This window comes from Leucoraja erinacea, chromosome 2 (genome assembly GCF_028641065.1).
Source record: "Leucoraja erinacea ecotype New England chromosome 2, Leri_hhj_1, whole genome shotgun sequence".
NCBI lineage: Eukaryota > Metazoa > Chordata > Chondrichthyes > Rajiformes > Rajidae > Leucoraja > Leucoraja erinaceus.
The window spans coordinates 53885651-53910957 of record NC_073378.1 but is presented as its reverse complement, the minus strand read 5'-3'; the positions used below and the strand labels follow the sequence as shown (position 1 = coordinate 53910957).

The 25307-nt window shown below is 41.5% G+C and overlaps 1 protein-coding gene across 1 annotated transcript in view; it reads right to left on the bottom strand.

Annotated features, from left to right (window-relative positions):
• LOC129710200 (contactin-associated protein-like 2) overlaps positions 1-15857 on the bottom strand; it is a 1639166-nt gene extending 1623309 nt beyond the window's left edge. Inside the window, exon 1 of the mRNA XM_055657015.1 lies at positions 15733-15857. Within this exon, the coding sequence (XP_055512990.1) occupies positions 15733-15832 (100 nt within the window). The 5' untranslated portion in view covers positions 15833-15857. The remainder of the gene's footprint in view (positions 1-15732) is intronic.
• Positions 15858-25307: the final 9450 nt, after the last annotated feature.

Genomic DNA, 25307 nt, shown 5'->3' with positions numbered 1-25307 from the left:
AGCCAATGAACTGGCCTCAACTACCCTCTGTGGCAGAGAGTTCCAGAGATTCACCACTCTCTGTGTGAAAAAAGTTCTTCTCATCTCGGTTTTAAAGGATTTCCCCTTATCCTTAAGCTGTGACCCCTTGTCCTGGACTTCCCCAACATCGGGAACAATCTTCCTGCATCTAGCCTGTCCAACCCCTTAAGAATTTTGTAAGTTTCTATAAGATCCCCTCTCAATCTCCTAAATTCTAGAGAGTATAAACCAAGTCTGTCCAGTCTTTCTTCATAAGACAGTCCTGACATCCCAGGAATCAGTCTGGTGAACCGTCTCTGCACTCCCTCTATGGCAATAATGTCCTTCCTCAGATTTGGAGACCAAAACTGTACGCAATACTCCAGGTGTGGTCTCACCAAGACCCTGTACAACTGCAGTAGAACCTCCCTGCTCCTATACTCAAATCCTTTTGCAATGAAAGCTAACATACCATTCGCTTTCTTTACTGCCTGCTGCACCTGCATGCCTACCTTCAATGACTGGTGTACCCATGACACCCAGGTCTCGCTGCATCTCCCCCTTTCCCAATCGGCCACCAAACCCTTAATAATCTTATGTTTCAATAAGAACTCCTCTCATCCTTCTAAATTCCAGTATACAAGCCCAGCCGCTTCATTCTATCAACATATGACAGTCCCGCCATCCCGGAAATTAAACTTGTGAATCTACGCTGCACTCCCTCAATAGCAATGAATGTCCTTCCTCAAATTTGAAGACCAAAACTGCACACAATACTCCAGGTGTGGTCTCACTTGGGCCCTGTACAGCTGCAGGAGGACCTCTTTGCTCCTGTACTCAACTCCTCTTGTTATGAGGGCCAACACGCCATTCACTTTCTTCACTGCCTGCTTTACCTGCGTGCTTACTTTCAGTGACTGATGAACAAGGACCCCCAGATCCCATTGTACTTACCCTTTTCCCAACTTCACACCACTTAGATAATAATCTGCCTTCCTGTTTTTAGCACCAAAGTGGATAACCTCACATATATCCACAATAAACTGCATCTGCCATGCATCAGCCCACTCACCCAACCTGTCCAAGTCACCCTGCATCCTCATAGCATCCTCCTCACAGTTCAAACTCCCACCCAGCTTTGTGTCATCTGCAAATTTGCTAATGTTATTTTTAATACCGTCATCTAAATCATTAATATATATTGTAAATAGCTGCGGTCCCAGCACCGAGCCTTGCTGGAAACTTGATGTCATGTTTCCGAATATGCATTTTGTGAAACGGTTGTCGTGTGGTGTCCACCAACAACCTGGTTGGCACAGTAAGTGCATGTATTTTTTATTCCTTTCTATGTTTATGATACCACATGGAACAATAAAATTGCAAACACCGTTTCCACTTCATTCACCTGATCATGTAGTAGAATACTGCATCCGTCTGAGTGGACACTGCAATGTGCATTACACATCATACACACAAACGTATGTTGCGGTGGACCCAGCAAAGGGGACATGACATGAGAATTAAGGGACTGAAGTTTAGGGGTAACATGAGGGGGAACTTCTTTACTCAGAGAGTGGTAGCTGTGTGGAATGAGCTTCCAGTGAAGGTGGTGGAGGCAGGTTCGTTTTTATCATTTAAAAATAAATTGGATAGTTATATGGATGGGAAGGGAATGGAGGGTTATGGTCTGAGCGCAGGTATATGGGACTAGGGGAGATTATGTGTTCGGCACGGACTAGAAGGGTCGAGATGGCCTGTTTCCGTGCTGTAATTGTTATATGGTTATATGGTTGGTGTCCCAGAAAACGAACGTTACATTAATTACAGAAAACAATATTATATCCATAGATAGAAAAAAACAGTACATTACCTTATAGATTTGAGCTATATCGATGGCCGATATTCGTCGGAAGGTTTGATTTGGGATGATCTTTTAGTAAGTTAAATGTCCCCGTAACAGTCGTTGTGGAGCTTCTGGAAGTTGACACGAAGGAATGAAGTTGGCAACTTGGTCCGTACGAAAGGTAAAAAAAGAGACCAATATGTTGCCAAATTGAAGTTTTGCACAGTTTTAGTTATGGTGACCAATCTATGCCCCTAAAACATTTTTTATTGACTTTTAAAAAGTCAGAAAATATATAATAAACAGTCGTTGTGTTTTTCACACAATGATGTTTTTGATATATTAAATGTGAATATAAGAAAAATAATTAACATCCAAAAATCACTACTACTATTGGATACATCGTCGGGGTTTGTGAGAGCCTCCGTGGTTTCAGATTCAGATTCAACTTTAATTGTCATTGTCAGTGTACAGTGTACAGTACAGAGACAACGAAATGCTGTTTAACTTATAGGTATTGACCCGGATAATGGTCGTTGTGACACATGGACACCAAGCACAACGACTGTTGCAGCATTTTGGCTGGGCGGAATACCAGACATGTTACTGTATTTTTCTTCTGGTATTGATGAACATATTTCCCCAGATCATTAATAAAACAAATATGTATGAGAGGCCATATGAAGTTCATTTATGAATTAAATATTCATGACTGAATGTTGCAGAGATTTTAATGTCACATTTTTGGTGTCCAAAATGGTGGTAAAACGATGAACATTTGTCTGATATGAAAAAAGTTGTTGATTTTCGGTCTTGAAGCTATCTAATTTATATCTGTTATTTGTAAAGTTCCATATGATGGGTTGATTTTTGTTAACAGTGTATTTGTGTAAAAACCTGAATAATTATCTTGTTCCTCAAACTCTCTCCAGTATTGTGAAAAGACTCAGATGCAATGGATTTGTTGGTCAAGCTCCACCAAAATAACGTCCTGTCTCCACACCGACCTGGCACATCACGTTCACAGCTGAACATGAGCTTAGTACATATCCCCAGTCATTCCATGCAAGAATTGCCCATGACAACAAACTAGAGATGAAAGAACTCCGATCCCTTCATTCACAACGAAAGTTATAACGCACTTTTCCATTACACAAATTGAATGTAACGATTGATGAATTAGGGAACACGACGAATTATGTGGGCTGCATTGGTTATAACACAACGTTGACCCAGAACTTGAGAACCACTGTAAAGTTACCTTAAGCGGAAAAATATGGATTTAAATAAAGAGTAAAAAAAAAACTGTTTCCATGTGACCTCCCCACAATAATCAAACACAATTTTCCCAAAAGAACACAGCTGCTACTTTACTCATGGTGTCATGGAACCTGCAATCAATGCTTCCATTGACACTATTGCAACGGAATCTTAAACGGTGCAACATACATTCTTTTGTGTTTCAGCTTAAAAAAACATTGACTGAAAAAACCTTTAGTTTTGAAAATCCTTCAGGAAAAATAACATTTTTTTATGCAAGCCTGAAACTCTTTGGCCCCCTAACCCAGCTTCTCCAGAGATAGGTAGACAAAATAATTGTCTTATTCACAAGAGACTTCTGTAACACAAGATTTCTCAGACATGCAACTATCATGTTATGACAGAGAGGTAACTGTAGGGTTCATTACGTTTTTAATTAATTGGGTTTACTTTAATGTTATTAATTGCTTAAAATTTTATGTTTGAGTGATTAAAATTATCTTTAATTGTTTAAAATAATAGATTCATTATTTAACCTACTTTTAATTATATACGAATGTCAGAGACTTTCATAAGTATTTTAGGTCCCAGATAGGTTTGACAGCCAGGAAAGCCAGCTACTGAAGTATTTTTAGCCAGATAATCTATGAAAGGTTCATGCTCCCCGGTTCCTCATTCGATATGTCTTGTGTCGTACAAGGCCCTCACTGGGACCATGGCACCAAGTCCACATTGGCAGCATTGCAGACATTTCGTTGAATAAAGGGGAGGCCATTTAAGACTGAGGTGATAAAAAATGTTTTCACCCAGATAGTTGTGAATTTGTGGAATTCCCTGCCACAGAGGGCAGTGGAGGCCAAATCACTGGATGGATTTAAGAGAGCGCTAGATAGAGCTCTAGGGGCTAGTGTAATCAAGGGATATGGGGAGAAGGCATGCACGGGTTATTGATTTGGGACGATTAGCCATGATCACAATAAATGGTGGTGCTGGCTTGAAGGGCCGAATGGCCTCCTCCTGCACCTATTTTCTATGTTTCTATGTTTCTATATCAGCAGCAAGTGTTGAGAGCTTGCTGATAATCACTAATCCTATTTCCATTGCCAAATATTTGAGGGGATCTTTAAGGTGATAGATTCAGGGGTGCCAAAGCATGATAAACAAAACTGAAATCTTGAAATATTGGAGAAAACCATGGCATATGACTTGGTAATTATTTAAGAGTTAGAACAAGTACAATAGGGGTAAAGGAAACTTCTTTGATTGGCAAGTTATTATCATACATATCGGGATGATCTGTTGATATTATAATCAATGAGAAAATATGGTTCATGAAGTTAATCGTGAACGAAATGCTGCTGACGGCAAACCACTCCCATGAAGTTCCATCCCCGTGTATTAACCTAGCATGCACAGACCTTCAAGATGCAATTTCACCCATGAAACATGCAATGACACCCTGGAAATATGCAAAGCCCTATATGTAAAAATACTTCATCAGCTAGCTGAACCAAATCCCATACTTAACCAGCTACCAAAACTGCCATACCCTTAGAAAGTTTGTGAACGTCTCTGATATTAACAAATGTTCAAAAACATTTTTTAAATCATACTTTTTACAAATTTTTTTTGGTAAATTAAATGTCTAAAATATAGTAAAATGTTTTTTTAATGAAATTATCAATAACTTCAAAACAAACTAAATTACCTGCAACAGATTTTGCAGATAACAAGTCAGCACTTGTCCATATGCAGTCCAAAATCAGAGCACAGTTGGGCCACAAACAGTGTCCAGAAAGTTTGAGACTTCCTCGTTCCTGTCCCCTTCAAGCAGGAATCACAAGCTTCCTGACAATTATGGAGGGAAATCTGGACTCAAGAAACTAAGATCTAAATGTACTCATGGTAAGAAACTGGAGGCTATGGTAGAGATAAGGAATTGGGGTGTCCTTGTGTATGGATCATTATTTCTTGGTGTATCTTGTAAAAGCTGTTATAAAAAGCATAACATTTTGGAGATACTTATGTTGAAAAGAGCTTTGGACAAACTACAACCTTGGAATGCCATCAATAAATGGTGAATAAACAACTCAAAGTGAAAACTTATAAGCTATAAATATAAAATCCCTGTTTCCTTGTGTAAAGATGCAATGGAGGTCAATAAAACGTTGAAAGGATTTGATAGCACATGCCATCTTTGTTTTTCTATTGCCAAAATGTAATTACAATTAAATGGAATGCCATTTTGCAATAATGTCACAAATGGTGGTGAAAATCTGGAATGGCACAGATGCAACATCCACCAAAGTTTTCAATATTATGCAACAATCTGAATCCTTTTGGCCCTTCAAGCCAGCATCGCCATTCAATGACTGATCATCCACAATCAGTACCTCGTCCCTGCCTTCTCCCCATACCCCTTGATTCCACTAGCCTGAAGAGCTCTATCTAACTCCCTCTTGAATGCATCCAGTGAATCGGCCTCCACTGCCTTATGAGGCAGGCAAATTCCACAAATTCACACCTCTGAAAAAGTTTTTCCTCATCTCAGCTCTAAATGGCCTACCCCTTATTCTTAAACTGTGGCTCCTAGTTCTGGACTCCCTATGAAAAATATACAGGCTTCGATTCTCACTGGATGCAGAGAGTCAGAGTTATACCGTATGGAAATAGGCCCTTTGGCCCAATTCGTCCATGCCGACCATGTTACCTAATCAAGCTCGACCCACTTGCCAGAGCCTGATCTATATCCCTCCAAACCTTCCATCTGCACTTGTCCAAGTGTTCAAATGCCGTAATTGCACCCACTTCTGTCACCATCTCTGACATGGGTTTAAGGTGAGGGGAAGAATTTAATAGAAACCCGAAGGGCAACCCTTTCAGAGGGTGGTGGGTCTATGGAGCGAGCTGCCAGAGAAGATAATTGAACAGGTACAGTAATATTTAAACACTATTTTGACATGATAGAAAATATTTAGAGGGATATGGGTCAAAAATGGGCAGATGGGACCAGTGTAGATGGGGCATCTTGCCAGGCATGGGCAAGTTGGGTCAAAGGGCAAGTTTCTGTGCTATATGACTTCTATATTTAATAGCAGCTTCAGAATATTTGTTTGAAAAACAAAATACACCCAACATTGGAAATCTGACAAAACAGAAAATGATTAAAAGACAACAACCATTAGGTATGTTACAAAACCTACCTGAATCGTGGCTGAGCATCTGCCCCACCCCTTGTGTGTGATTTTGGCGCTGTTTGGAGGGGGCGGGTTTAAAACGCGATTTTTACTAGGCTGTTCCAATCGCAGATGTTCAGCCTAGTAAATCATTAACGGAGAATCGCTGCAAGACGCGGTCGCAAAAGCTATTATTAGTTTTATAGGCCTCGAATAATAGATATAATAGTTTTAAAAGCTCTCGTTCACTCCGCAACCTCTCGCAGCCCCAGGGTTTTATAAAGCAAACTATTAAAGGTATGTACCTTATTTTTACATTAAATGGGGCATATATATAACCCTATATTTCAAGTTTTCTATAGCGAGTAGTTCATTTTGGGCTTTTTATATCCCGCAGTATTTTTCTCGGCATTTGAGGGCACTAATCCAGCGCGATGTCAACGTTCTAAACCAGCGCGTTCCACATGAACCCACTAGAAAGCCAATTTAAATGGGCATTTATTTACAGCAATTGAACACTAAATTCCTTCCATTTGGCCTATAAATTAATGTAAATTAGATATAAAAATCATGTTATATTGTGAATTATTTGTGAATAATCTTTGGACACTTAGGCTATTTAAAAATGTTAATCTTTCCTTAAGAAATGGGCTTTTGACTATCCAAGATCACAGCTTTTTTGTAATGTCCATTGAAAATCAATAGGGAACAAGATGCTAATTTCCGAGTATGAAAATGGCCATATCTTTTTTAATACTTTAGATATGAAAGTGAATTTGGTGTCAAATTAAACTTATTGTTATGCTTTATCTGATGGGATAAATTGCAGACTTGATTTTTAAAATCTCAAAATTTTGTAACATTGCTACAACCATGGCCCCACAGATGCTATCAGACTTCGAGGATACAAATGGTTCCACACTTAACCAGCATAATACTACTGGAAAGACTGTGGTATGAAATTAATTATAAGCAGAATTAGTAGCACCTTTGCTCTGCAGATAAACAACCGGATTCATTCTGACCAAGCACATGTTACGAGGACATTTGCAGCTGACGCAGTGAGAAAACTATCATGATCATCCGTTTGGGTGCAAAGAGAAGAGGCAACATTGCAATTAACTGTTTCACAATTTCATCACACTCCACCTTTTGCAAGTATCATTTAACATTTTCAGTTAGAAATTCTCCAACCACTGCTATTATCTAGAACAATTTCCACAGAAACAGTGTTTTCATAAATATGAAAAGGTGCTCCGATATAGTTTTAATTGTTTAAGATGTCAATGGCTTCACAAGTACTGTCAACATGAAATTCCCAGTTTCTCTCAAACAAGCTGCTGCAATTCATGCAACTCCCACACTCTCCATTACGTACTTTGTCAAAATCAAACTTAATGTCACAACACATCACAAAATAAATCCAGCACTGTCACATTATTACCCATTACAATGGAACTAATTGGCTCTGCGAGACGTACAAAATTCCACTGATACACCTGTGCAGTAGAAAAGACTCTATTCAACTAACCTATCTGTTACCAGAAAGAAAACAGAATGTTCAAATGATAAATTTGACTAAGTTAAATGGAATACAAATATCTGTTCATTCTTGGGAGGATGAAATTATTTATTTTTTCTTCATCTATTAAAGCATTACCTCAGACTATATTTAAACCACTATCAAGAAAGGTAATGACAGATTGTTCCAAGCCCCTCTGGTGCTGCCATGCGCCAGAAGCATGCAGAGACACAGCTGCCTGCTGGCGATTCCTTTCCTTTGCTCAACCGGAGACTGGTAACTCAATGTGATTCCAGCCACAAACCTGCAAGCCACAAAGAAAGATCGTACTGCAGTGCAATAATATCAATTCCACAATGTAGATTATGGTAGACATGGATTTTATGCAGGAAGCAAATCCATATATTGGAACATAAATCCATATATTGGAACATAATTAGATGCCACATAATACCAAAAAGGGCGGAGTTTCTGGTTGGCTGCCTCTAACTAACGAAGTTCCGCAGGGATCAGTGCTGGGGCCGCTACTCTTCACATTTTATATTAATCATTTGGATAAGGGGATTGAAGGCTTTATGGCCAAGTTTGCAGAAGATACGAAAATAAGTGTAGAGAAAGCAGGCTCTGCAGAAGGACTTGGACAGGTTGGAAGAGTGGGCAGAAGATATATAGTGTAGCAAAGTATGAAGTCATGCATTTTGGCAGTGGGAATAAAGTCAGACTTTTTTCTAAATGGGGAAAGAATCCAGATATCGGAGGTGCAAAGGGACTTGGGAGTGCTGGTGCAGGATTCCCAAAAGGTGAATCTGCAAGTAAAGAAAAGTAAAGAAAGCAGATGCAATGCTAGCATTTATTTCAAGAGGGCTAGAAAACAGGTGTGTAATGCTGAGTTTCTCTCAGGTGCTGGTCAGGCCGCATTTGGAATATAGTGAGCAATTTTGGGCACCATATTTGAGGAAGGATGTGCTGGCTCTGGAGAAGGTCCAGGAGGTTTACAAGAATTATCCTTTATTAGTATGGTTGTCAGGGGTCATGGGGAGAAGACAGGAGAGTGGAGTTTGGAGGGAGATAAATCAGCCATGATCGAATGGCCTAATTCTGCTCCTATCGGTTATGACATGATGTTGAGGAGCGGGAAAATACAGTTGTGTAATTTCATGATAAAACAGACTAAGAGCAAAAGCTTGAAACTGCATCATTGGCTTGGAACAATTGGACAGGAAGCACTTCAGTGGTATCTTTAACCAAAGGCTGCCATTTATATGTACAACCATTTTACAAGCATCTCTTGAAACATTTGTTATATTTTTATTAAACAAATACCATTGACAAACGATCATCCTGAAATGTTATGTTTAAAATTTAATGTTCTCCATGAACAATTAGATTGCATGGAAATAGACATCATTAAAAACTCAGCAAGTCTTGGTATTCCAAAAATAACAAAGCCTGCTCAAAAAAATCAAATGTCTAATTTATTTTGCATTAATAATGTTTGTTGGTTAACTAAATATTCCATTGGTACTTCCATTGCTTGACTACTACTAGCTAATAAAATGCAAACCAAAGCATTTTTAAAGGCAAAGCTACGGCTGTCAGTCACAAGAACAGGGATGAAGGTGTTTGATGCAGGCTACCTCTGGCTTCCACTTTTTCGTTGGGAAAAGGAAATGATTTGCACCGCTTGATAAAGCAATGTATGTAAAAGCTATAAATCTTTATAAGGCTATCAGATGCATAGATTTCTGTTATCCCTAAACACTACCATCATACATAAGAAAACAGTCAAATTAACAGCACTGAAAAGAATCCAAGATGCCTATATTTGAGGATGTGAAAGATAAAATCTAGTCCTTCCTTTTTACAGGTATTATATTCATGCACACGTGATAGTTAAACTAAATTGGCACATTGGAATGTCTTTGCATCAATAACATATCTGACAAATTACCTTTGCAAGACATTTCAGAGACAAAAATCAATTAAGAGCTAAAAAAAGATATCACTCAAAATAACATGAAACTGCTTATGTAAAAATAAAGCAAGGTTTCCTCCATGTTTGTTTTTTGCAATAAAGCAACGACAGTACTTTACAGAATTATTTTGCGTTGCAAACTGTTTAATATTCCATAACCTTAGGTCACTGTGGTGAGAAATGTTCTGCACAATAGTTTAAATTAGTATAAACTGGATAGGCAACCAATGGAGGGAAGAAGATTAGATTTTATTGCCTTCCATCACTGTGAGGAATGTGGAATCTGCTGTGGTGGATGTTTATGTTAACTTTTATGTAGTTGCGTGTCTTGTTGCTTTTTTTTTTTTAGTATGGATGTATGGTAAATCAAATTTCACTGTACCTTCATTGGTACACGTGACAAAAAAATACCTTTGAACCTTTGAATGAGTGAGATGTAAGGATAATTACAGGGTGCAATGTCAACAAGTCACAAACTCATCACAGGCAGAACATGACAGATCGTGTTTAATCTGAACATGTGTAAGCTGTTCAACTTTGGGAGGTCAAATGCAAGGGGAAAACATACAATTAATGGTATGGCCCCTAACAGTATTGATGTACAGAGGATCATGGGGTCCAAGTCCATAAACTCTTGAAAGTGGCAATACCAGTAGAAAGAGTGGTAAAGACTGGGATATGATATGCTTGCCTTCAATCGTCAGGGCATTGAGGAGAAGAGTCAAGAAGAGTCATGATTCAGCTTTATAGGACTTATGTGCTGGGCTGCATTTGCATGCAATTCGTTGCCCCATTACAGGTAGGGTGTGGAGTCTATGGAAAGGGTGTAGTGGAGGTTTAACAGAACTATGCCTGAATAAGAGGGTATTAGCTGCAGGAAGAGGTTGGACAGACTTGGATTGTTTACTCTGGAACACTGGAGATTGTGGGTAGACCTAATGGAAGTATATAAAATTATGAAAGGAATATGTTCCAACTCTTTCATTCATTTTCCAAGATTGAAATATCAGAAAGTGCCTGGAATATACTGTTAGGATTGGTGGTGGAAGGCTGATACAATAGCAGCACATAAGAGACCTTTGGATCAGCACGTGAATAATCAGGGAATTGAGGGATATAGATTATGTCCAGGCAGATACGGATTGATCTTGGTATCATGTTCGTCACAAAAATTGTTGACCGAATGGCTAATTCCTGAGCTACACACTTCTGTTCTATAGTAGAGGACAGTAACATTCCCTTCTCTCTCTCTCTCTCTCCCTTCCTCTGCCATTTTTGGTTCTGATCTGTGGTGTTAGTATTCATGGCATAATTTAGAATTTGTAAAAACATTAAATTCTGCTGATTGTGATCTATTTATCAGTCAAAGCATATTTAGAAACCAAATTTGATGCATTAATAGAATAAAACCTTACTTTCTGGCTTGACAATACTTTATTGCATAACTAATATTAAGGTTTATTGCTATACAAATATTTTGTTTACCCCTTTGTGAATAAACAATAGACAATAGCAAATGTCTTAAATGCAACGATTTAAATAGGTTCTCTCTTTGTTTACATAGATCCTATAAAGTGAACAAAATCAACGAGTTGGCTATTGATGGCTCAGAACAGGTGGTGCTGGACATCTCCTCTGCCCACCAACTACAAGGAAATGAAACCAGGAATGTTGAGTATTGGATGGTGCTGGCACTATCTCCCATTTTGCTCACACCTCTTAATAAACTTGAAATTCACTCCTTTAACATGGAGCAGAATGCTGAGATGGCGAGGCAGCTGGTGTTAAGGTATGAATCCAACTGGCTACTTGTTGCACCTTTTTATTACCAGCAATTTGCTAACTAGTATTCCTTTCTAAAATACAGGCTCCAAAGATTTTATGGCACATGGACAATTGGAGAGTCTGGGGTGGGGAAAATGCTAAAGGAGGGAAAGGAGGCACAGAAGTCCCACATTGGTGGGCCAGGTGGTTATAGATGCAATTAGGATTGGGAAAGCAACTGCAAGCATTGAAATGGAATCAAATGGCAATCCAGCAGATTGCCCGATGCAGATGTGGGCGAGGGCAAGGGTGGGTACTGGATAGAGGAAGCAATCAACAGAAGATTGACCCTTAAGTTCCTGAAGGGGATGGAAAGACAGGCACATTACTGTCATACTTCTGGCTCAGGAAGAGAATGAAAGATTGAGACTGCCCACACTGTATGCAATTTACTTACAGTGCCAGCTTGCACCATAAACTAGCACTGTGCTTGTAAGACCCAGTTCTCTTGTTTTACATTAACCTGCAGTCCAACTCAATTTGGTCCAATTTATCCTGCAATACTCCAATACCAATGATATTTGACTGGTCACAATCACTACCCTGGTCCGAGAAACCAAAATCATATTTGCAAGTGTAATGTTGACAAGGAAGCATTCAGTGAAACGTCCTAAGCCATGCTTAATAACCTAGATATCCAGTGTTTTGATCCTTTAAATAAAAATCCATATTCAATTGCATAACACCATTATGAAGCTAAATTTCTTGGCACATATTCTATTTCAGAATCATCTGCAAGCTTAATTAATTAAGAGAAATTATGTATGTGTGACTGCTGAGACTTTGGTATCACAACCAAACTACAAGAGGCTGAGAATTCGGAACGCAGTAATTTTGGTTCTTCAAAGTTAAAGTCCGATACCATCATAGAAATCATGTTACATAATCATGCACTTCAGTTCATTTGCATAGTTTAGTCATCCAACCACATTTTTTGCTAAATGCTACTTTCCCACTCCCTCCCCTCCCCCCTCCCCTCCCCAAATCAGTTTCCATTTATACCGTGCGAGTTGCTGCAACAAGCATATACATCATTGGAAATTTAGTGTCTCTTTCTGTGCCTGACTATAAATTCCTGCTAAGATAACAGTAAATAGTGTTGGTTAGGGGGGAGTTCACTTCCCGTTGAGTGCAATTTTGAACTTGCCTACATGAAGACTTCAAACTGTCAAACATGTAGCTCAACAACGGATCATTAGGAACCCAGTGTTGTGATCTCTTTGTAAATCAATTCTCCATAAAGTATGTGAAGACTGCTTCTCTTCACCAATCCTCCTCTCTGACAACCCTCTATTTAACTACATACAATTAAACCGTGCTTCGGATACAGCAAACTTGATTATGCACATTTCTTCCGCGGCTCCTCCAAGTGATGTGCATCAATAAACACCGATGTAGCAGGTAAAAAAAAATCTGACCCACAAAATATAAAATTAAGATAATCCCACTAGCTAGATTAAAAAGGTGTCTGAAAGAAGCTCGGTTGTAGCCCGTTTTGATTCCGTTACAGGGCACATATCGGATTATTAGAACACTCGACAATATCTTCTTTGCACACTCTCCCTCTTGTCCTACCTCTCCCCTTCCCCCCCTTCCCCTCCCCTCCCCCCCCCCCCCCCCCCCCCTTCCCCCCCCCCCCCCGAGCTCCTTTCTTCAGGTCAATAAAGATACTTTTTCTCCTCCTAAGCTGTGCTCTGAAAGCTATAATTCAACTTTAGACTGTTATCCTATTACATTTATCATCACAATGTACCTTAATTTTTTCCTCAACTACTTATGATAGTCAGGAATTACTAAATAGTTGGTGTACACTTTCCATTTCATTAAGCTATTCTTCAATTTCAGCCTCCAGTCTATTCTTCCATTATCCATTGATTGTTTAGAGTGTGATGCTTTTCGATATCCATCTTTCCTATCTTTCTGGACTTTCACAAATCTACCTATAGGCTGATCATTAATTTTGCCATTAGCTTCTGCAAAATGTAACACCTTTTCTACACCTCTCGCCTTCCCTGCAGAACATAAAAATCTTTCATTTGCTAACTGTCAAACAAATTAAAAACTAGAGGCATAAGACTGTCATGGTTATATATTGAACTGTCACATTGTAAGCTGTTAGGCTAATGAATTAAAAAAAGGAATCAAGCACCAACAGTTTCCCACCCCAACCACCCTTCCAATCACACCACCTCCATCAACTACCTTTACAGAAATACCCCTGGGATTGCAAATTGTAACAACACCTAAGCAGAAAAAGAAAATATTCAAAATCAATCCAATCACCCAGGCATAATGCAAGTTAAATAAAGCCAAACCTGATTTATGAAAAGCACCGCAAGAATAATTCTAGTTTTTGCCTTTGGCTTCATGTCTACTTAATACTCTAAAAGTATATGAATTGCATGCTTTCATGGCTGGTCAGGAATGTTGTTTAAACTTACACAGAACTAAGGCATGTGAACTTCATTGGTTAATAGCTTGTTTGCTGCATTAACATTTTAAACTGAAATTTACCTTGTAAACAATTCCTCACTATTTGGTGATTACCAAACCGGCAGGCATAAACACTGAATTGAGGAAAGCTGAAAATCTCAGCAGTGAGTTTGGCTTTGAGGCTGATTCTTCTTGTGATATTTATATAATGCAGAAAGCATCTAACAATCTGAAGAAGAAAAAACAACTGATCCAACTGCCATGGGGATGCTCGAAACTTCCACTAAAATATCTTAATTTTCATTCTGTGACTAAAGTAAACATGAAAACGATCTCAGGACGTACAAAATATAATAAACAGCGTTCCAAATGGTTTTAAATGGTTGGAATTTTCTTGCAATATTTGCAGCTTTAGTCGTTGTAAGTGATCCCGTTGATTTTAATAAAGACCATAATACATGAACGTTTAGTAAAATCTTGAACAGGTAAACGCTCCCAGGTGCGTAAAGGCTTCTCCACCCATTTTATTCTGGATGATATCCCCTTCCCTTTCCCAGACAACGGGAATATGCATTATCGCAGCTGAACGTTTTCCGAGAATTCCAACTGTGGCATATTTTCCACGCATCTCTAAAAGTAAAGCTGCCGTGTGAACCAGTATAGAGGGGCCAGGCAATTCAACGGGCGAGAGGTCAATGTGCTCAGCCACTCGGTATCACAACCATGTTATTGAAGATGTAACGTCCCCAGACCTGATCCAATCGCCGGGACATTGAAATCGTTCAACTTAGTTTAAGCTTTAGACGTAAAGCTAGGCTTGCACTTTACTCAGCAAAATTACCCACCGAGCGTGCATGTTAATAACAAACCGATCACCCAAAGCGCTCCATTCAGAAAACAGAATGTAGTGCCAGCTAAGTCGCTGTAAGTATCAAGCCATGTCTTGCTATATCGCTACATAATTGGTGCAGCTGTAATTTACACGATAATACAGTTACTAAGTAACATGTAAGGCACTTCAAGGCACCTTTAAATGTCCAAATGTATCATTTATTTGCAGAAATAGATAACATGAGTTTTTAACTTAGAAATGAAGCTAAAAAGTACCACTTCTGACTTTCCAGCACTTCTGTGTTCCCACATGATGGGCAGATCGATTTAAGCAACGGGTCGCGTTGAAAGAGATCTTGTAGATTTCACTTCATTAATCGAATGTTATATTTTACAGCCACACGGTATTACTTCAAATGCTGAATAAAGTTCCCCCAATCACAATGTGTGACATATCTGCAAAACGTACATACTCTGACAATAATGGTACCATTCTCACATGTATTACAACAGGCTATATTATAATAATTAAAGTGCTGCAATGGGACAGATAATATTGTGCCAATAAGTCCGCTGCACTAGCCCGATGAACATAAACTGTAAGGCACCATATCAAAAATATAGTTTAGAAAATAAGCAAGATAGACGGATGCGAAGAACGACAGACTCGATTGCTCCATTCCAGGCAGGCCGTTTCCGAGAGGGAGGAAGATTGCAGTTTCAGCACTTCGTATTGCAGGATACCGCAGAGCTTGGAAATGATGGCAAAGCCCTGCCGGCTCCCTGTCGGAAAAGACGCCGGAATGTACAGTGCACTCGACTCTGGGACTCAGTGTGCTTTACCGAACTGACGATGTTCTCTACTTACGCGATGCTGCCAGCCCCACACTGGCGTTAGTGCTGCTGATGCAAATCCAGAAGAGCGCCGTTATCCTACGCAGAAGGAACCCGAACATCGTCCACTTCATACACAGCTGGTTACAAAATATGAAGAAGGGTAAAACAAAACGGGGCAAGAACTAAATAATGACAGCAGCAGCTTCCTTCCCTTCCGGCCGCTCTATGTCGGAGCAAATAATCACTGTGTAAGGGAGGCTGGCTGAGTGGAGCGGGAGGCTGGTGGTGTTTGCTGCGCTCTCTCAGTCAACCCGGTGTGTGAGTGTGTGGAGATATTGCCAGGTATGTGCACCGCTTGCGTTTGCACCATCTCCTCTGCTCTGCTCTGGTCTGCCCGGCGCGCGCGCTCCCTCCCTCCCTCCCTCGCTCGCTCCCCGGGCCCGGCCCAGCCCAGCCCCGCCCACCGCGCCACCAGGGGGGTATATACACACACACACACACAAACCCCTTCTCTCACAACCCGTGCTGCCCCATCGCAATTACGCGCATTTATTAAAAAACAATCCCATTGTATAATAAAATTAAATACAGGGTTACCAGGTGCAAGGTGACGAGGAAGGCAGGCAAAACAGTCAACCAGGTTTGGGTTGGTATATTTCCCCCCTCCGACTGCAGATGGCAGCGTCCCCCGGGCCGTCCCTCTCGCAGACTAAAGGCAGCGCGTCGCCGCCAGGTGTCCGCGCGGTCCTGTCGCCCGTCCGCCCGCCCGCCCGCCGCCTTCCCCTCACCTGCTGATTAAAATTTGACCGCAGTGTGTGCTGCATCGACTCCGTTAGTGCGTTCAAGTTGCGCACATCGGGAGCAGAGGGGCCGCACAAATAGAATAGCACAGTGATTACTGAATTAAGGAAGAAGTCCAACCAGAGCAACAAAAAGTGCCCATTCAACATTTCTGGCGCATCTAAATAAATGTGGCGGCGCTGTACGCATTGCTCCGCTGGAAGCAACTATTTATTCCGTGTCTGTGTAACAGTGATCAGCGGAGAGAGCTAACATTGAAATACCTTTCCGAACACTAGTGAAATGCGATACAAAATCAGTGTGCGGCAAGAACAAAGTCCACAGTAGTCTAGGCATTTACACGTTCCTCACATACAACAAATATGTATTTATGAAGTATGTCGAGAAGCAAAGGGAGAGAGTCTGAAAACAGCGTCGATTTGAAATAAACTGGTATTATAAATCTCACTGTTTCTCAAGAGTTTGTTATCAGATAGAAAGCCATCGATAGATAACTCGAAACAAAACAGTTGCCAATATGGGAATTAGTTAATGATTGTTTTCAACATATTGGCGTGCAAATAATACGAGAAAGTACTTAACATTCAGATTTAACCTGGGAGACGGTGGGAACCGGAGGAGGTTATATAAAACAAAAAAAACACCTTTTCTCAGTTGGTGAGTTTGATTGGGTATCAGGCTTTCTTTGTTCATTTGCGGACAGGTGGTGATATCTCAGGCCTGTTCTTTACAGCATTTTGATTTTGTTTTCGGGAAATAATAATAAGTCTGCACATTAGTTTATCAGATTAGTTTATAGACTCATTATAAACCTATTAGTTTATAGACTCACTCCGCAACAACCCAGATTGGGTTATCAAACCCGCCGACAAGGGAGGTGCCGTGGTAGTCTGGCGCGCCGATCTCTACAAAGCTGAGGCCACGCGCCAACTCTCGGACACCTCCTCCTACTTACCCCTGGACCATGACCCCACTGACGAGCACCAGGCCACCATCTCTAGCACCATCACCAACTTCATCAACTCCAATGCCCTACCCGACCGAGCCTCCAACCTCATTGTTCGCCAGCCCCGCATGGCCCGATTTTACCTTCTCCCTAAAATCCACAAACCTGACTGTCCCGGAAGACCCATTGTCTCTGCCTGTTCATGCCCCACCGAACTCATTTCCAAATACCTTGATTCCATCCTATCCCCCTTGGGTAAATCCCTCCCTACCTATGTTCAAGACACCTCAGTCACTCTCCGTCATCTCCGCGCATTCCATTCTCTAGGCCCTCACCCCCTCATCTTCACCATGGACGTCCAGTCACTCTACACCTCCATCCTCCACCAGGATGGTCTCAAAGCCCTCTGGTTCTTCCTCGACCAGAGAAGCAACCTATACCCAGCCACTGACACTCTCCTCCGCCTAGCGGAGCTGGTCCTTGCCCTCAATAACTTCACTTTCGACTCATTTCCTCCAAATGCAAGGCGTAGCTATGGGCACATGCATGGGCCCCAGCTATGCCTGCCTATTTGTTGGTTACGTTGAGCAATCCTTGTTCAAAACGTACCAGGGCCCCATCCCCGACCTCTACCTCCGCTACATCGACGACCGCTTTGGTGCCACCTCCTGCACCCGCAGACAACTGACTGACTTCATCCACTTCACCACTAACTTCCATCCGGCACTCAAATACACTTGGACCATTTCCGACACTTCCCTACCATTCCTTGACCTCACTATCTCCATTGCAGGTGATAGACTTCTGACCGACATCCACTATAAACCCACTGACTCCCATGGCTATCTGGACTACACTTCTTCCCACCCTGCTTCCTGTAAGGACTTCATCCCCTACTCCCAATTCCTCTGTCTACGCCGCATCTGCTCCACGGATGAGGCGTTCCACACCAGGACATCTGAAATGTCATCATTATTCAGGGAACAGGGGTTCCCCTCCTCCACCATAGATGAGGCTCGCACCAGGGTCTCTTCCATACCCCGCAACACTGCTCTCTCTCCCCATCCCCCCACTCGCAACAAGGGCAGTCCCCCTAGTCCTCACCTTTCACCCCACCAGCCGTCACTTACAAAACGTAATCCTCCGTCAGTTTCGCCACCTCCAACGTGACTCCACCACTTGCCACATCTTCCCATCTCCCCCCCATATCTGCCTTCCGCAAAGACCGCTCCCTCCATAACTCCCTTGTCAATTCTTCACTTCCCTCGCGTACCACCCCCCTCCCCGGGCACTTTCCCTTGCAACCGCAAGAGATGCAACACTTGTCCCTTTACCTCCCCCTCGACTCCGTTCAAGGACCCAAGCAGTCATTCCAGGTGCGACAGAGGTTTACCTGCATCTCCTCCAACCTCATCTATTGCATCCGCTGCTCTAGATGTCAGCAGATCTATATCGGTGAGACCAAGCGGAGGTTGGCCGATCGTTTCGCCGAACACCTCAGCTCCGTCCGCAATAACCAAGCTGACCTCCCGGTGGCTCAGCACTTCAAATCCCCCTCCCACTCTGTCTCCGACCTCTCTGTTCTGGGTCTCCTCCATGGCCACAGCGAGCAGCACCGGAAATTGGAGGAACAGCACCTCATATTCCGCTTGGGGAGTCAGCATCCTGGGGCATGAACATCGAATTCTCCCAATTTTGTTAGTCCTTGCTATCTCCTCCCCTTCCTCAGTCCCGCTGCCATCTCCTCCCAGCCTTCAGGCTCCTCCTCCTTTTTTCCTTTCTTGTCCCCGCCCCCCCCCAACCCCGATCAGTCTGAAGAAGGGTTTCGGCCCGAAACGTTGCCTATTTCCTTCGCTCCATAGATGCTGCTGTACTCGCTGAGTTTCTCCAGCTTTTTTGTGTACCTTCAATTTTCCAGCATCTGCAGTTCCTTCTTAAACACATTAGTTTATCGGCCCTGGGTGGCCGCAGTGATAGTTAAATAGGACTGTTTTCACAGGAAAACATTTGTCAATGAACTTTTATCTTTGTAAAACTTTGAAACTACCCCTCCCCACAAAAAACGTCAACGTATTGACAAATTCTTGAAAAAAGTCTATATAATTTACAAATATTTTCTTTTGTTCACAAAGAAGGTAATTTCTCAAAGAGCCTTTGCTCAAAGTATCAGGAGACGTTCACAAACTTCACTAAAATCATTTTGGTTTGAGTTTCAATTTGGAGAGATATAACATGGAAACTGGTCCTTCAGCCCATCAAGTCTATGCTGATCATCGACCACCTGTTCACAATAGTTCTTTATTATCCCACTTTCTCATCAACTCCCAACATACTAGGGGCAATTTTTACTGAGGCCAATTAATGCACAAACCCACATGTTTTTTGGATGTGGGAGGAAACCAGAACACCTGAAGGAAACTCATGTGGTCACAGGGAGAATCTGCAAACCCAACACAGAGGTCAGGATCGAACCCGGGTCTCCGGCACTGTGAGGCAGCAGCTCTACCAGCTGCAACACTGTGTCACCCAATTATTGAAAACATTTGAACCAGACCATTCTTCTCATTTACTTGGATCGTTCCAAATTTCCTAATTTCATTACCATAAAGGGTTGGAGACAACCTCTGTTTACTGATGACATGTTTTGGGAGCCTGCATGTGATTGCCATGCCCACATTTATTTTGTGACAGCTAAATTGATTTATGGATAATTGTTCTATCCATTATTTGAGAATAGAATTTCTTTCTCCCTCATTTCACTCCTGTTTTTGTGCTGCATAATATATCATGCATCATTCCCTTGTAATATTTCAAAGCCTGTTCCAATTCCAATACCACGTTTAGAAGGTTGATGGTGATCAAACCATGTTGCTGAAAATGATAAAGGAATTCATCATGATAGAAACAGTCAACCATAATCCTAAACTAATAGCCAGGCCCAAATGCAGTGAATATCTTGAACTGCAACCAACAACAACCACCACCCCCCCCCCCATCTCCCCCCCCCCCCCCTCCCTCACCCAAAAAAGAGACATACACACCCTTCTTCCTCCCTCACCCCACCCCATTCTAAAAACAAATGGATCTATAATGTTACAAATCAACCCATGTCTCTGTGACTGTTGGACCAGGTTGGAAGGGCTGAATCATGCACTTCTTTCCTGTTCCTTTCAGCCATTTGTAGGGGACCACATATCAATAACTCAAAATGAGTCAGTCTCCAATTTCCCAGTTTTTAGTGATAACTTTCCTGAAGGCATAGACCACATCCAGCTGAGGGATCATGAATCACATAGCGAGGCATTAACATACTGTGAGACAGCACAGATGGTGGCATTGAATAAACATCTAAAATAATCTTTGTTGTTATCCTCTCCAGGGATGCAAAGTTTCAAAATGAAATTGAAATATTTTGCTAGATACTAAACTAATTAAACTAAACTAAACTAGATCACCACCACACTAGATCAGCTGCAGAAATGGCACACAAATAGCAAATGGAGTTCAACCTGAACAGGTTGAACTTTGGGGTGTTGAAAATAAGGAGTGAGTATACAGTTAATGGCAAGACCCTTATGAGCATATCTATGCAGTGAGATCTTGGAAGCCAAGATCATCATTCACTAAAGCTGACAGCACCAGTAGATAGGGTGACAAAGAAGGTGTACGGTATCCTTGCCTTCAATTCTGGGGGCATGGACTATAAGAGTCAGGAAGTCATGAGCAAGCTCCATCAGACTTTGTTCAGGCCTCATTCGGAGTATTGTGTGTAGTTCCTTTCGTCCCATTACAGGAAAGATGTGGAAATTTTGCAGAGGGTGCAGAGGAGGTTTAACAAAATGTTGCCTGGATTATAAGGTTTCAGCTACAGGGAGCTGTTTGATAAACTTGGATTGTTTTCTTTGGAATGTCGGAAGTTGAGGGGAGATTTCATACGCCAGGGTGGAAGTGTCCAACACGAGAGGGAATTGATACAAAGTGAGAGAGGGAAAGTGGGAAAATTTAATAGAGATATGCGGGGCAGGAGGTGGTTGAGGCCTAGAACTCATTGCCAGGGGCAATGGTGGAGTCAGATACGATAGTGACATTCAAGAGGCTTTTCGATAGGTACATGGATTTGTGGGGAATGGAGGGATATAGATCATGTGGGTTGATAGGCCCGTTCCTGTGCTGTTCTATGTTCTATGTATGGAATGATGATAATAATTTCATCTCTAGGATATATATATAAATATATATAAATATATAGTTGTCTAGGGCAGCAAACAGTGCCGATTTAGATGGAGAGGCCCCAGGCTATTCCACTTGTGAGGCCCCTCCCAATCCCCCACCCCCACGATTAGAGGAAGATGAAAGAGTGTTTTCAATAATTTGAGTAAAGCCAAGGATGATGACCAGTGTTTAAAATTCCGCAATTCGCAATTCCTTCTCTAAAGGACATAAAATGTTATTGTTAAACACCGTAGTGATTGAGTAGGTTTCTAACAACGATTATCAGCTCTACCCCTAGCATTGCTCCTTGCCAACTTCCTAGTTCAAATATCTTTGCACTTTCCTACTTACCCCTGAGTTTTGACTTTTGAAGCCTGCAAGTATCCAAAGATGGTCCCTGCACCCGCCATTGCTACTTACTGGAGCACGTGTGAAAGTTTGCCGGACCCCAGTGCCACCAGATTGATACCGATGTGCAGCTGAGTGTGGCCAATGAAATAAGGAGCTGGAAAGCTGAGCATTTTATTTATTTATTCATTGCCAGCGCTAGTGTCGAGTTATCGGCTTAAAACTATTATTCTGAAATGGAGGGCAAGGAAAATTACTGAAAGGATGTTTAGAGACTACAGTGTGTTGTGACAACATATGTAAGAAAGGCCTATGACAGTGTCAAAAATATTATACACCTTGGCCGGAGGCCCCCTAGATATTGAGGCCCTAAGCTTCAGCCTACCGAGCCTATAGGTAAATCCGGCACTGACAGCAAACTTATGTTATTCATGCAAAAAGAGAAAATATATATTATTTTCCAAGGGCAATAAAGTTTGTCCTGTGAATCTCCAAGTTTTACAATTTACAGTAATTGCAATACTATCTAGTTTATTTGTATTAAATTCCAATTAATTGCCATTAGTATAATTGTAAGGAACCATCACACAGTGGTATAAACATTTTCCCCCACCATCCATCACATTTTTAAAATTGATTTGAGGGTGAGAAACTTGGTCTGATAATTATGTTCTAAACTTAAGTAAGGGCTGCAGTAAAGGTATGAGAGAATTGGCTTCAGTCGACATACAAAATAGATTTAAAGGTAGAAGACAGAAAGTGCTAGAGGAACTCATATGGTCTCCAACACTTTGTCTTTTTTTTGTAAACCAACACCTGTAGTTTCTTGTGTCTAGTTTAAAAGGAAAGGTGGTAGATAAACAGAGACACATATATAAGGAGACTAGACTAAATCTAGGGGGGATGGGGGGGGGGGGGGGGCTTTCTGGAGAGCTGGTATGGGTGTTGTTGGCTGCAGGGACTACTGGTCTCTAGAGGGCTAGTATGGACGTTGTGGGCCAAATTGATTCTTGGGGTGGAAACTCAGTCCCTCAAGCCTGATGTGCTGGCAGCTCACTCACATCTGGTGGGCTGGCAGTTGACTCACAGCTATTCCTTGAAATTCCATTTCAAGCAGAGTGCAAGGCCACCAAATTCAAATCCATTTTCCTACCATTTCAAGCAGGGTGCAAGGCCACCAAATTCAAGTGCAGTTTCTTACCACTTCAAGTAGGGTGCAAGGCCACCAAATTCAAGTGCAGTTTCATACCTCTTCAAGCAGGGTGCAAGGCCACCAAATTCAGGTGCAGTTTCCTACCACTTCAAGCAGGGTGCAAGGCCACCAAATTCAGGTGCAGTTTCCTACCACTTCAAGCAGGGTGCAAGGCCACCGAATTCAAGTGCAGTTTCCAACCACTTCAAGCAGGGTGCAAGGCCACCAAATTCAAATGCAGTTTCATACCATTTCATGCAGGGTGCAACGACACCACATTCAAATGCAGTTTCATACCATTTCATGCAGGGTGCAAGGCCACCATATTCAAATGCAGTTTCATACCACTTCAAGCAAAGTGAACCCACCATAAAACCACACAAAACACCACACACAGTTCAGTGGACCTTCAGTGTGTTCAGTTGATTCACAGCTCAGACAGAGTTGTGACCTCTCCCTCCCCCATCATACAGAGACTGAGCCACACCCACACTTCCGGGTTTTATAATCCCTCCCCCTTCCACCGGAAAAGGTGTGGCCTTCATGGTGTGATTGGCAGGAGAGAGATTTTCAACATTTCTTAAACATTAACAACCATTAGCAATGCATTTTTACTTCATTAGCAGTGTATTTTTAATTCATTAGCAGTGCATTTTTACTTCATTAGCAGCGCCTTTTTACTTCATTAGCAGCGCCTTTTTACTTCATTAGCAGTGCATTTTTACTTCATTAGCAGTGCATTTTTACTTCAAACCAACCATATTTTCATTTTCAAACCACATTAAGGGCACTCACAGTTGAGTAGACATGTGTTCAGTGTTATTCAGAGCTCAGAGAGACATGGCAACTTCCTCCATCTTGCAGAAACTGAGTGAGGCACACCACTTCCTGGTTTTATAGTCCCTCCCCCTCCATCCAGCAGTGGCAGCAGAGAGAATGGGGAATTTTGTAAAAACATTAATATCTCTCTCATTTCTAATTGACGGGAAAAATCCTCCATACCCGTAAGGCAGAGGGGGGCTCTGAGCGTGGTGGCCAAAAATGACAGCCGTAGGTGGCGGCGTTCTGTCGGAAATCGCAGCACAGTGGGCCAAAAGCGGTCAAGATTATAGTTTTAGTAATATAGAGATAGATATTACATCAATGCCAGTAAAAGATATATCTCTGAGTTTTCCCTTGTGTCGAAGGCTGAGAGGAGACCTGGTAAAAGTACATAATAAATTGAGCGGCAAAGAAAGGGTAGACTGTAAAAATCTTTTTCCCAAGATGGTAATGTTCAATACAAGAGGACATGGTTAAGTTTAAAGGAGCGGCACTTTTTGTTTGTACAGAGAGTGGTAGGTGCCTTGTACACGCTGTTAGGGTAAGTGGTGGAAGCAGACTTGCAAATATTAAGAGACATTTAGACAGACTCGTGATCAGCAGAGACATGAGGGAGGCAGATATGCAGTTTAAATTGGCGATACGGTTGGCACAAAGGGCATGATCCTGTGCAGTATTGTCGCTTGTTCAATGTAAATGCTCTCTGTGAACGATTCACAATGAATAACTGAGGAAGGTAAGGATTGTATAAAATTGAAGGTAAGGATTGTACAAAAAAAGTACACAATGCTTAAAGGATTAGTCATAGGCCAGAGGATTGATAATTTTTTAGAAACCGGCAAAGGGTGATTAAATCACTTTATGGAGAGGGATAAGATAAAATACAGGATAAACTCGCAAATAACATTTCTTCAGGTATATACGAGGAAATGGCATAGCAGAAGTAAATTCTGGTTCATTGAGAAAATGACTAGGAATTTAAAAGTGGTAAATTTTCAGATTGGTAGTCAGTAATTCATGGAGCATCACAGGATCAGTGGTGGGGTCTCAACTATTTATCATCTATGTTAATTTGAATAGATGCAGAACATAATAGTCAAATTTGCAGATGATACTAAAGTAAATTGCATTGATGACATAAAGGGTCAAGGAATATGGATAGGTTGTGAATGGGCAAGAAGATAGCAAATGTAATGTGAAATTGTGAGCTCTTTGGAACAAACAATAAAGAGTAAATTAAGTGTTGAATAAAGTGAGATGACAAAATCTTGTGGTACGAACGGTA